Source organism: Tachypleus tridentatus, chromosome 3, assembly GCF_004210375.1.
Source record: "Tachypleus tridentatus isolate NWPU-2018 chromosome 3, ASM421037v1, whole genome shotgun sequence".
Classification (NCBI taxonomy): Eukaryota; Metazoa; Arthropoda; class Merostomata; order Xiphosura; family Limulidae; genus Tachypleus; species Tachypleus tridentatus.
Window position 1 is genome coordinate 71,646,112 of NC_134827.1, and position 14,736 is coordinate 71,660,847.

General features: G+C 29.7%; 1 protein-coding gene across 8 annotated transcripts in view; it reads right to left on the reverse strand.

The window, feature by feature from the left end:
- The window catches only part of LOC143247138 (uncharacterized), a 65,879-nt gene that overhangs the window by 51,003 nt on the left and 140 nt on the right, over positions 1-14,736 (reverse strand). For all 8 annotated transcript variants that reach the window (XR_013026393.1, XR_013026392.1, XR_013026391.1 and 5 more), the window contains exons 2-4: positions 10,308-10,342; positions 7,939-8,058; positions 2,092-2,175 (exon numbers count right to left, since the gene is read on the reverse strand). Coding sequence is in view for 4 of the 8 variants with exons in the window: in XM_076494737.1 (XP_076350852.1) it covers positions 2,092-2,175; positions 7,939-8,058; positions 10,308-10,342 (239 nt within the window). In the remaining 4 variants the exon portion in view is untranslated. The remainder of the gene's footprint in view (positions 1-2,091; positions 2,176-7,938; positions 8,059-10,307; positions 10,343-14,736) is intronic.

The window sequence follows — 14,736 nt, forward strand, 5'->3', positions numbered from 1 at the left end:
TTTCATAGTGCACAACTTTATTGTCATTTTGGTCTGACAATCAGTGCCTTAACACATGTAACATCGCATACTTTGAGCTTGTAACATTATTACATATATTTCTCTTTAAAATAACAAAAATATCCCTTTTGCGTTTCTTGTTTTGAAGAGTATATTATGGGTCTTTGAAAAATACCTCCATAGGAATAGAAAGAACTACCAAATCAACCAAATAAATGACCTGCTTGTGAAAATAATTTACGCATAGAGGGAGAGGCTTATTTAATATATGTCCACATTCTTGAAGTGCTTCCAAACATAACATATCAAATTTCATTTGGATTCTGTACACAGACCTGGAACAGCAATGTTTTATAATAAGCACTATGTTTGGCTGCTGAGAATATCATTACAAAAGTTTGTTTTTGAATTTTGTGCAAAGCTATATGAGGGCTATCTGCACTAGCCATCCCTAATTTGGCAATGTAAGACTAGAGGTCATCATCACCTACCACAAACTCTTGGGCTACTTCTTTACCAGTGAATAGTGGGATTGACCACCACATTATAATACCTCCACAACTGAAATGGCGAGCATGTTTGGTGTGACAGGGATTTAAACCCGTGACCCTTAGATTACTAGTTGAGTGCTTTAACCACATAACCATACCAGGCCCATTACAAAAGTTACTTTGGAAAGAATGTAAGGAAAAGCAGAAAGCTGTCCTTCTAAACTGCTGACTAGATGTTCACCAATTGTTTTAGAAGCTATTGCTAGTGAGTCTCTATAGGAGAAGCTGTATAACCAATGTGTCCACTGCTATCTTTAGAAATTAGAGGTACTCTTTAGTTGAAGATTTGTAACCAAAATATATACCTTTTGTTTATTGCAATTTTGTAAAGATAATTCTGTAATAAAGTTGAAATTATTATGTAAATATCTTATTTAATGAATTTCTCTCTGGTGAGAGCTAAGAAAACAAAAAAATTTTCAGATTTAAACTCTTTTATTCGAAAACTCTCATATAAAAACTACAAATCTTACGAGTTTTATAACATTCTCAGGTGGAATTATTACCTAAAACATTATTTGGCAAAAGTTTGTGTGTGTCTGCTTAAAACTTGCAAGCTGCTTAACTAATTGTCATCAAACTAAAATCAACAGACTGACTGTTTTTTTTTTTAAATCTGACTAGCCTATATTAATCCTGAGGCCATTGTATTTTCCCTGTGTGTTGTATCTGTTTATTACTGGAGAATCATTAGACCAATTTATGTCACACTTTCCATGTACAGTTAAAAGCCCCTAGGCCGGTGACATTATTCTGACACCCTGTTATTCCTAGGGCTCCCATGCCTTTCTTTTAAGTTGACTGGATACATCAACTAGTGATTAATAAAAAAAACTGCTGGGTGCATGATGTATATCTTCTACTACTCTCTTAAAAAGAGTATAAAAACATATTCATAATTAATTAATGAAATTGCTATTGTTAATTAGCTTTGAATCCAAAAATGTATACCATATTCCTTGTATCTGTAACACTTACTGTTCAATGCCAAGTTCTCAAAATGCGTTATGTTAGCAAATCTTCTATTTTGACACAAGCTATGTAAAGTAATTGTACGTTACAAACAACAAGCCCGTAAGATAATGATCTTCAACTTGAGAAAAGAAATATATTTTTGTATTTTCAGTCAAAAACTAATGTGATATTGTCAATATTCATAATAATAACCAAGTATACACAGAGAAAGACCATACTTCTAGTACAGTGGTTCCCAACCAGGGATGCAAGATAGTGTTCCAGGGGGTGCGAGATAACATTTCAGTTTTTTTTTGTTGTTGTTTATATTAAGGGTACTCTCCTATACATTCAAAAATTACTTTGAGGGGTGCGAGAACATAGTAAAATTTTTTAGGGGTGCAGGGCATAAAAAAGGTTGGAACCACTGTTCTAGTAAATCACAAACTTAACAGTATTTCCAGTTATTTACCATAGGTCTTTATCCAAACAAAAAACTCTAGAGAAACAATCAAATAATTTTATTAAAACAAATTATATGTAAAGAAATCAAAACTAAAAATTGCAAAATATTTTGAAAAGTTACCTCTACACTTATTGTTGACCCTCTTAAGTTGTAATTGTTCAATTCTTTAATAGCTGTATCTGCCTCTTCTGGTGAGCTCATATGCTAGAAAATACACAAACCACTTTTTTATAGCTAAGTTTCATGTTCAGCCATATATCATAATGATCTTCTATTTAAACAGATAAAACAAATTTTCATATTAACAAAAGTACAGGTACACGTAATTACATCTCTGTGAAAACACAGCATAGATTTATTCATAATTATCAATCTGTGAAAATGCACTTTAGTATAGTTTTTTTCACAATTTCCACACTGTGCAGCAGAGCATGCAGCTTCACACATAATTATCATTCAATGAAACATACCATAATACAGTTTTATTCATTATCTCCATTCTATAAAAACATACTACAGCATACAGTTTCATTAATTTATTTTAGGAGTGACTGGATGTACAAAATGAAATTTCTAATCATTAAAAAAAAAATTCTATATTGAAAGAAAGTAATTTTTTATATTATTTGATACTTCAACAGATTAGTTGATTACTAACTTGTACATCTACGAAAAAGTCAACCATGATTTGTTCTTTTACCAATCACCACTTGTATGGTCATATTTTACATCATATTTGCGTAACAATAATTTCAATGTTTAAAAAAGTTTAAGAATATGAACTAAATGTAGAAAGAGAGCATCATTACTGTGTTATGATGCACAGAAACAGACAACTTAAAATTTTAGCTCTTTTTCAACTGAGGTATGTAACAATTATTTTAAGGAGGCAAAGATGCTAGACATTTGGCAATAACACCTTCATGTAATCAGTTTTGTTTTGCTACTTCCTTTGGAATAATTTATAATTAAAGTGGTTCAATTACACAAATGCATTTAAAACAACCCAAAACTGAACCCAATCTTAAAAACATTATTCAATCTTTTAACTTCTTATTTAGGATAATTTTAATTCTATTTAAATAACAATAGCATATTACCAAGCTCTAAAGGAAAAAACAAAACAAACTTCATATTTGAATGAAAAAACTTTAGGTAACAGAAATGAAGTAAACATAATTTATGTTTTAACAGAACCAGTGAAAAAAAGTATAAAACCATATTCAGACAGTAAAGCACCTTCCTGGTAGAGGAATTAGAAATATTAAATCCCATCCAGAAGGGACAGCACACTTGGCTTGGTCAATTTTGTAATGAAGTAATTTTTAATAAAATAAAGATTTGGTTAAAAAAATATTGAGCATATGTTTTGAATAACTTATGTGCAAAGTAATATTCATATTAAAATGTAAAGGTACTTTTCCTCATTTCAACAGTCTCAAATTTTCTTTTTTTATAATACCTAGAATCTAAATCTCCCAAGTGCATTTCTAATGGTTTTTTCAGTGAACCTTTACATTTTATCTGTTATTTTCTCTATCCTATTTCAAAATGAAATTTGTTAAAATGACAGAATTTGTACCCCCCTCCAAAATTTAGATAAACCTAATTTACCCCTTTATTAAAGCTAGAATTACTTCAAATTTTAATGTGAAATTACATTCATTTATCCTATGTAGCTCTAAGTTTGTAACATTATTCATCTGTTTATAGTTCAATTTCTTTTATATGCAAAAACGGCTCGTTTGGGTTGAGAAAATATTTTACATAGAAGAGCGAACAACGTTTCGACCTTCTTCGGTCATCGTCAGGTTCACAAAGAAAGAGGTAACTGACCGGAAGCTGACCACATGTTTGAAAGGGGTTGTGTAACTATGTGTCGAAATGTAGAGGGCAGTATTAGATGTTTGAATATATAATTTTATTTATTTTATTATATTAATAAAGGTATAAAGGCGTTCCTTTATATTGGTTTATTTTGGGTTTAAGTTGTTGTATAAGTAAGGCTTCTTTAATTTTGCGTTTGTTTATGTTTGTTTCTTTATTTAGTATTTGAGTGTTTTCTATGGTTATGTTGTGTTTATTTGACTTGCAGTGTTCGAAAACGTGTGAAGGTGACTTATGTTCTTTGAATCTGGTTTCCATTTTTCTACTTGTTTCTCCAATATAGAAGTCGTGGCAGTTATCACATTGTATTTTATAAATAATGTTGGTGTGGTGTTTGTTAGTGTAGTTTTTGCATAGTATAGACCTTAGTTTTGTGCCTGGTTTTTGAATAAATTTGGTATTAACTGGAATGTCATATTTTGTTACTAATTTTTTGCAAAATGTTGGTTATTTGTTTGCTGATGTCAGGAATATATGGTATACAGCAGTATATGGTTTCATGGTTTTTTGATTCGTGAGCTGTATTTACTTTAGTTGGTTGATTTTGCTTTTTGTCTAGGTGTGTGTGTATAATGTTTTCTACGGTTTGTGGAGGAAACTTATTGATGTTGATGAAGTATTGTTTTATTTTGTCTAATTCATCGTTAATTTTATCTGGTGAGCATAGTTTTATGTGAACAGGAAGAAAGCAATCAAATATTTCTTAACCTCAAAATTACAAGAACCGATACACAATTCAAAACAGAAATCCACCGAAAAATCACCCATACTAGACTATACATTCCTTGGGACTCAGCACATGAAACAAAACAAAAACTCAACATACTAAGTAACCAAATAAACACAGCCATAAAACTGTTTAAGAATCCCTATTTTTATATTTTACTCACTTTTATAATTATATATATAAAGAATAAACAGCAAATATAATACTAACTCAATCTTCTTTCTTTTTCCTCTCTATTCTTGAAAAGTTAACCCTAATTTTTTACACTAATGATAATGCACTTAATTTTTATTTAATTAAAATAATGCACCAAACAATATAGACTAATGACATGCAAAAAGTGAACAAATACATTTTTAAGTTCTGTGGATTTCTAACTATGAGACAAAAGTTGTTTCAAATTCATCCAAGCTAGTCATTAACTTTCTCATGGAAACAATATTGGAACTCTGAGTGAAACTGACATTTAATTGTTCATAACATAACGTTATACAATACATAATTTGATAAATGAAAACTTTGACTTTTTATTGGACAAGGTACTGTATAATTTAATATAGAGAGAACTGTTAATGAATTCTGTAAGAGAAGATGTGACAGGAGCGATCTTAGTTTCATAATCACAGCTCTGTAACCAAATAAATTTAAAGACTATAAAAATATGGTCTGTCTCAGCAATGCATTTTATAGTGTAATTTATATTTAATTTTGTACATTTTTGAGGGGTGTGGAATAAAATAGAGAAGATGATATGCTAAGAGAAAATGTGTGTCACATTTGGGGAAATTCATTTTTTTTTCATATTGCCTTACAGAATTAAACATTTAAAACTTGCATATCAAGCAGTAGCTAAAGCCAGTACATGAAAACTTTATAAAAGTACAATTTAATTTAGTATAAAAAAAAAAGTTAATCACTAACAGACGATTAAGTATTTATTCTACGTGCCATACAGAAATTTAATTGTTTGTAGATCACAGACATCATGATTCTTTCCATTCTAACAGTGGAAATAATTAAATTCCATAAAACTTAGTGAACTTCCTGAAATGAATCTAAATTCTGGTTAAAAAAATCCATAAGTCTGATTTAACATTCCAATCATTTTTTCAGATGCAAAATTTCCAAAATGTTTTAGAAGACACAATTCTAAATCACAAAAATATTTCATCTTTGCTTGTAAAGTTCTTATTACTGGTCAGGAAGTTTACTTTGATGTCCAGTTAATTTCAACTTCTTTAACATTCATTAATATACATTTCTGATGGAATTTTAGTTGAAGCATAGGCTCAAGTGCATGCACATTACATAACCTTGCAATCACCATGAAAACATAAAGATATAAATACTACAAATAAGCAAGTACTTTAGCATTATGAAATCTGTCACGCTTTTATTAAAATTTATGTCTTTTGTATACAAAAAATCAGTTTTATTAATTACTTACTCTAAATAATAATTTGTTCATGAACAAATCTGAATTACCCCCTTTCTGTAATGACTGTAAATTGTAATAAAATAACTATAGCTGTTTATTCTAAACAGCTTAAGGCTCATAATAGTACAGATCTGTTTCTATTTCTCTTGTTTTCTTGCACATTGAACTAGCAACTGAATTAATAATCCCATCATATAAGATGCAAATCACTCAGCAAATGCATAACTCATATTATTGTACTGAATGACAATGCAAAAGCTGTTCATGAGAATACCTAATAAATAATTATTTTCATTATCTTACTTTATCTGACCTAGTAAAAGTTAACTTTTATATTTTACTTTTGTAACAATAAATAAAAAAGATACATGAAAAACAATAAATATAGCACTTAGGTTTGACTTTTTGTTTTTTATTATTGGTTGCAGGTGAAATGTAAGCCTACTTTTTTTTTTTTTTTTAAATAATGGTGATAGTACACTAAATTTATATCTTAAGTAATGCATTTAAAAACACAGAATAATAACAAGCATAAATCAAATAATAACTATTATACTTTAACTGGCTTTCTATCTAAGACAGCTTAAATTAGTTCCTGTAGCTACTCAGTCTGAACACCATGTAATAAACTTTCAAACTGAAGAAACTGATAATACTCTACTGAAAATAACATAACATTAGATGCAAATTGACTGATTAAACTTTATTAGTTATAAATGATATAGAATAAAGCATTGGAGAAAACAGCTATCAATTTGTGACAAACGGGCATGGCAAGTGTCTGAATTTCTAGTTCATAACTTTTCAATAAATTTTGTAAAATTGATACATGAAAAAAATTTCAATTAAAGATTTCTGAAAATGTCTAATACATTGACAGATGTTTACCACATTTACAAACTGATCGATACATTTTGTACAATTGATGTGTAAAGAGACATTTTCTTGAATGTAACCTTTCAAAATTGGGTGCTCATTATATTCTGGCAAAGATGATATATTCTTACAAAAATATTATTGATTGAGACAAATTTTTATCTAATAAATATAATTTGTTTTCAATAAATTGCAAGTTATCTTAGTTTTCTCTGTTGTTAAATTATGATGAACTCAATATACTCTATTGAAGAATATTTATGCCATCCAAATAGTTTGCCTTGGCTTACACTCTCCATAAACTTGCAATCTGCCTAATGTTTAATTTTATAAGAATATTCTTATAAGTAATGTAAAACAAATATCTTCAGGAACACAAGGAACATAAAATTAGAGTATAAAAGATTCCTAATGCAATATTTGTTCCTATGTGCATAAATACCCCATCATCCATCCTTATAGGAGCTGCAGGTAGTTAATATTTCTTCTACTAAACTGTTCTCACCATTTTTAGAGCTAGGCTTCCTCAGAAATTGTTCAGACCCCATACTGTAGCAACAAAACCAATGAAACAGATATTTTGTATGAAAAAATAAGACATCATTCATTATATTTCTAAAGGATTATAGTTGCCTGTCAAATTACACTTTAAGGCAGCATACAAGTTCTACAAATATCAGTAAATACATTGTTTACAAGACTCCTCGAAGCTTCACCGAAAACTGAAGTTGCTTCTTTTTTCTTTTATTGTTCTTTATAAAATACACTAAATATCACATAATAATATAGTTTCTGGTAAACAAGTAAAACCTACTGAAGGAGTTGGAATCATATTTCAACTTACAACTTCAACATTTGATATACAGATGAGCATTCAACAGTTGAAAAGTACATACTGGTCAAAACAGAGTAAAAAGTTAAGCAAATTTGGTCGAGTAACGTAGATCAGTTAACAAGATTTTCTTTTCTAACCTAAACATCAAGCTATACAAAAACATAGTAATTGTTGCTCAACAATGGAGTACTTGCTTCAACATACCACAAATCCATATTTCCTGATGACATCACATTCTGTGACAGTCCCATATTTTTCAAATAATCCTTGGAGTTCAGTTGAGTTGCAGTCATCAGGTAAACGACCAACAAAAATTTTTGTTCTCTGAAAAAGATTTTAATAATGCTTTTAACATTCTATGTAGAAAAATTTGTTTAAAATGCATAATAGCAAAATTGTAATTAAATATCCATTTATGAAACTTAGATACCCTTTTTATGTGGATGATCCATTAACATTTGGTAAGTCCTTTTACAGTATTTAGTACTTCACAAATCCAAAACTATCAGTAAAACAGTTTATTATATATAAATACAAAGAACCATAATGCAAATGTAAAACAGTCTGGATAATTATATCAAACCATAATTACAAAAATCAACATACTAATATCCACGTATAAATTTCATGTTTACTGTGGTCTTTTTTGCACAGTAGGCATCTGTGTATAGTTCTATAAAACTATAGGTTTTCAGAAACTATGTGACAAACATATTAATGTATACACTTCATGTTGTTTACGGTAGTATATTTTGCACAGGCTATCATGAAAAGACAGTGTTCTCATTTCAAAGATTATCATTTGTTGATCACATTTAGTTTATGTTATTACTTTTCAAACATTTTATGGCATTATTGTCCTCTGAAGGTAGGCAAAAGTTTCTGACAGAAATGTTAAAATGTACAAAACTAGATACACAAAGAAACAAGAAGTATATCACTCCATATCCTCAAGGAGAAGGCTATAGTTGTACTGTTAACCAGTTAGTCTGTAGAACAGAGAGCCTCAAAAGTTGCAAGTTGCTGTCATTTAATAAACATTCTCTGCACAAAATAACTATAACTAGTCATCATTCTACATCCCAAAAACTCTAGAGATTTAAGAATAATAGTGAAGTGATTACTAGATATCAAACAGTAAGAAATAATTTTCACTTCACTATTGATAGTATGGCTCACTTGAGTTGTCATTAACCCTTTTGCTTCATAGTTCAGAAATATCCAAATAAGCACTTATACCAACTGAATACAAAATGCGAATGTACCCCACAGCTACAAAATAGTTTCCCTCTACATGCAAGAACATCCCCCTGTTAACTTTTACACAGTTTCTGACTTTACTGCTGTCCTCTTAAATTCTTGAGATGTTTGACTCAACTACTGCCCTATTTGAAATTCTTCTAAGGTATCTGACTTGACTATTGTTGTGTTAACCTTTACTAAGATCCCAGCCTAAGCTACTGCCCTGTTAAACTTTTGTAAGGTGCCGGCCTAAATTACCAACTCTATTTTCTTATAAGGTGCCAGCCTCAACTACTGCCAAATTATTACTAAAGCTTGATAATTAACTTATTTACTTGTGACAGTTGATTCATTGATTAATGTAACATAAAATAATAGCTAATCAAAATCAGTGCATTTCATAATTACAGTTTTTGGTTATTCCAACTATGCACGTATTTGATATATTGTCAGTATGATTTTAATCAATTTAATTTTGTTCAGCATAATAAGTCATGATTCATGAAAATAATCAACTTATTTTAATTAGTTTCCTAATTATTTTAACTATGTAATGAAAATAATTTTAAATAAACCACATTTCATTTATTAAACATCGTTTTCAACTTGTGGATATGTTTGATATATAACTCCCTATTCCTAAAAACTTCCCATTGGCACCTGGAGGGAAAAGCAATTTTACTCTATTATGAGAGTCTGGCTTGACCCTGGTAATGTTGAGCCTGACTGATTGGTTGGTTATACCTCAAAATTGTGTTTAATGCTATTTTAGACACTGTTATTTAGTTCACAATAGGAGATTCTGGTATGAATCTTGGTTTGTATACCAAGAATGTTTGTTATTGTCTCTTTCCTGTTTTGTATGGCACTGATATAATGTAGCATAGTGATAGTTACGACAAGGTTGAAAAGTGCATGAAAATGATTTGCAAATTTCTACTCTCCACTATATTAATTTCATCACTGTTTTAGCTATTAGCATGATGATGAATGGAAAACATTATGCTTCTTCTAAAACAGAAAACTGGACAAATGGTAAATGTTTAAAACAAAATATCTGTATATCAAATACAATAAGACATTTTGGAATATCCTTTGCCTTGACCATTACTTGGTAATAACCTGCTTTACACACTTGAATATATTTGCCTATAAAAGTATTTGCTAGTTCTCCTCTTACAAAACAAGAAATGCTAATGTGAAAACAAATAGAAAAAACTCCAGCAACACAAAATTATTCCATACAGAAAATGTTAGTCACCAATTTAGTCTCTTGTACACTTAAGATGAAATTTAATAGCAACTTGTAATTGGAAAAATACTATACTTACTGGTGCCATTTGCTCTGAGTCACTAACTTGAGAACCTGGAGTAGAAAACATAATCCTATATTAGTCAATCTATAATTTATAAACAAAACTATCAAAATCAAAGAAGTTTATTTATTGAGACTAATTTTTCTCTAAATCTTTCTCCCATTGCTAGCTTCTTTTTAACTAACATAAAATGCAAAAATAAAATCCACCTTAATGTTTGAGGAACAAGGAACCCTATGTGGCTATCTCACACCAAAATGAAAATTATGGTAGTTTACCTTTCTCCAAACAATTAACCCATATATTACTTAATTCAATTTTTTTACTCTCAAAGTTGCAGGTACAAATTTATCTTCTTGTTTCTAGTCGCTCATCACTACTTCATGCATCATTCAGGACACAGCATCTCTTAAAAGCAAACAATATGATGAAATTATGTTTAACCCACACAATCAGTAGAACTGGAGATAAGTTAAATCACAGTATACAGATGTTATAAAGAGGCAACAGATCAGTTAGGATTACTTTATATGTGCAACAGTGTTGCAGAAAGTAACAAATGAGTGTACAAACCATTTCCTGAAACAAGACAGATAGAGTGACAAGATTTTCAAGTCACAAACTGGAAAAGCCCAACCTTTACCCATGATTTCAATATGATCATTACAAATTTGATATAATTTAACCTTAATTTACATAAAATTTATTGAACTTTTCCACAATATTTCCAAATATATTAATATTAGTATTGCTTCAGAAATAATTTCAGGTACTAAGTCAGACACAACATAAAAGAGCAAAAAACAGTCAAATTATACATCCGAGAAACTTTTAATTATTCACTTTATGCATGTCATCTTAGAACAGGCCATTTCATATCTGGATTTATTTAAGAATCCATAATATTTTCAAATATACTTATTTTAGGTTTTAGCATTGCTTAGAAACTTTCTAAACATTTTGTGAAGAATGAATAAAACATACAAGTTAAATGTTTCATTAAGTAGTCATAAAATGTAGTGCATGATTGTGCAAAGTGAATTTTTATGATGCCAACTACACATCACAACATTCACATCTGCACAGACATGGGAACTTTTCCAGACACAGCTAACACTTAATGTCAGCAGTAGTAAAACAGTTACTACAAAGAACATGTAAAGTAGGCACCTATACATTAATGATTTAATGACTGACAGTTTGATGTCTTTATCATAAAACTAGGACACTTTGTACATCATGAGAAATTTTTTCAGAACAATGGGACACAATCTAACAAAATGAGAATGTATGGTCATCTTAAACATATACAATACCTGGGAGGATGTGCACAACTTCATACATTTTTTTTCACATAAGACTGATGTTCTGACATTAACTATATTTGATAAATTAGCCAATAAAACTTATTTTCTTTCTGGATTTTTATAAATTCTGACAGTTCTTCAAGTTATATTAAGTTCCATGAGCAATGCAATCTGGATGTAGGTCTCAAGTCCAGTCAGAAAACTGTCATTTCTAAAAACAATTTAGCATTTGATGTTATTATAGCATGAACTGGAGTTAAACAGCTACTAAATCTCAATGATGAACAGATGAGATTAAAATTACTTTAACTGTTTAGAAGCCACCATGGATTTATTTTACAGTTTAAAATTTGCATCAAATATTACCACTTTTAGTGAATATTTGACAAGATCATAGACCATGTTTTGACTTGAAAGTTTACACCTTTATTCAGATCTTTGGTTTCAAAACAATAATTTGGGTAGGTCCAAGTGCACACCACAGTTACATTAAAAATTTAGTTAATTTTGAATACAAAAGCTGCAGTATCTGTCCTCTGAGTTATGAACTGAAACAGATGTAGGATATATGTTATGATAAATAACACAAAAACCCTAAGCTCACAATGACATTTCCTTCATTTCAAACTATCCTCTCCAAAAGTTTGGTTGAGGTTAGTTTAGCAATAATAGTTAGAAAATTGACAGAAAAACAGACAAACATGAATATTCTTATAATTTAAGCATACATAGATACCAATATCTATCTATAGGTCAAGATTTCTTTTGTATTATTCAGTATTTCCTTGAAGGAATACATTATCAGGTGGTAGTGATTTTCTCAAAGGCTGCAATTTAACTTCATCCTTATTACAACAGTTCTGACTTTTGAATGGAATACTCTTTTGGCCTGCAAAAATCATATTCTTTTTCCAACATTATATGCAGACTCTGATTTTAAATGATGATTAAGATCATAATCTGTTTTAAAAATTCTAGATCTTTATTCTAGCAGCAATTTCTGCAACTGATTCTTTTATTATTCTTATGTGATAAAAGTTTCACCAACTGTTTTTTGTTCTTTTCTTCCAGCTATCTTTTCCCTATCTTAAGCTTCTCTTGCAACATTATAAGCTATTTCTGGTGTTTTCTTTCTAGCTACCACTTCCATATCTTGAGTTTGTCTTGTAACATTATCAGGTATCACCTGTGTTCTTCCAACTATTCTTTCCCTATCTTGAGCAGTTTTTTTTGCTATTTATTGCAATTTTCTTTCTTCCATACTCTTGAATACTTTTTTATTTTCCATTAATATAATAAATTCAAAACTCATTAAGGTATCTTGACTTACTTAAATAAGTAGACAGCTTTTTTTCTTTAGTGAGAATTTTTTTGGAAACCACCAAACAATACTGATGAAATTAATGAGAAACTTTATAGTGAAATTACAATTTCATCTGTTAATTAAGTCATAATTATGAGTGAGTTTAATTTCAGGCATACAGTTCAAGAAATGCTATAATCAAACCATAAAGATGAAAGATTTTTAGATACTGTTAAGGATGGATTTTCTTCACCAATTAATCAAGGAACATGTCAGAAATAATGCTATTTTAGATTTATTGTTAACTTCAAATATAAAAATGATCAAGAGGGTGAAAACTGGGGAACATCTGGGTGCATGTCATCATTGCTATATTAGGGAAAAACAGTTTAGTCACAAATTTCAAAAAACAAATTTGGAAGGGATGTGAAATTAATTATCTGTTATGAAAAGATGCTTTTCAAAGTCATTTAATAAAGTTTAGAATTTTATCAGATAGTCAACATGGTTTCACCAAAGAAAAGTCTCCTTACATATTTTTCAAAAGGTTACTGCTTAAGGTAATCTGGATTTTCAGAAAGCAACTGACAACATGCCACTGTATAAAAAAAAAAAAAAGAAGAAAAAAAGTCTTTATAGGTATTGGGGATATGTTTGCACATTGGATAGAATAATGGGTAGATGGGAGAAAGCAGAGGGTTGTTACAATTGCAGTTCAGTCAAACTTATTAATGTCACAAGTGCAGTACCTCTGGACTCAGTTTCAGGATGTTTGCTCTTTTTTGATTTACATTGATGAAATAACTGAAGGAACAGGCAATAAATTACTTAAACTTGCAGATGATATTAAGGTCTTAGAAGTTGCTAGCTATGAAGAGAATGCTGCTAATTCATAAAAGGATTTAGATCATTTATTAAGTTGGGCAAATAAATTGCAGACAGGTTTTAATTTTATTAAGTACAAGATAATGCATGTGGGTTATCATAATTTCAATTATAATTTGGATGGGAAAAAACCTTAATGTTAGAAATAAATCTTGGTGTAAGAGCTAATCAGTTTCTAAAGCTATCCGGAAATTTCAAATTGTACCTACAGAAATAATGAAAATGTTTAATCTTGGAAAAAAAAAAGTTGGAGTGGATTTAATTGAGGTGTTTAAGACTGTAAAGCACTTTGTTGGTGTTGATACATCATCTCTTTTTTCTTTTTAACAGTGAGAACAGTAGGATTATGGGACACATACGTAAATTCTGAGGGTCCAAATCATCTTCAGCTAACAGTATTATTTTTCTAACAGGATAGTTGTTTTTTGGTATGGGTTGGCTTTGGATGTTGCAGAGACAGTAAATTTAAATTAGTGAAAAGAAGCATTAGAAATATATGAATGATAAGGGTTAACTTTAAGCCACTTTTGTACTTTCTAACTCAATTTATTTTGAGTGTGTGTCATTCGATATTGACTAATTGGTCCTATGTTGTTCCAAAACGTTTTATTATTTGTTAAGCTTGACTATGAAATTTACATAACATGTGAGCAGCAAATATTACATAATGGAAAATTTTCAGTGTGCTACGTAATACATAAATGTAACTTGTGCAGACTGTAACTCCAACAACTGAAAAATAAGCGTATCTTAACAATCACGTTGGCTAAATAAAATTACTCGTTACTTTAGGCTTAACTTCGAGCTCAAGCACGAAGATACATGAAACTATAAAAAGAAGTAGGTAGTTCTCTTTCTACATGTAGAGTTAACGTATTTCTTATTTCATTAGTTATTTCTTAAAATATTCATATCATTATCTATTAAAGTATAATATCAAACGTGAATT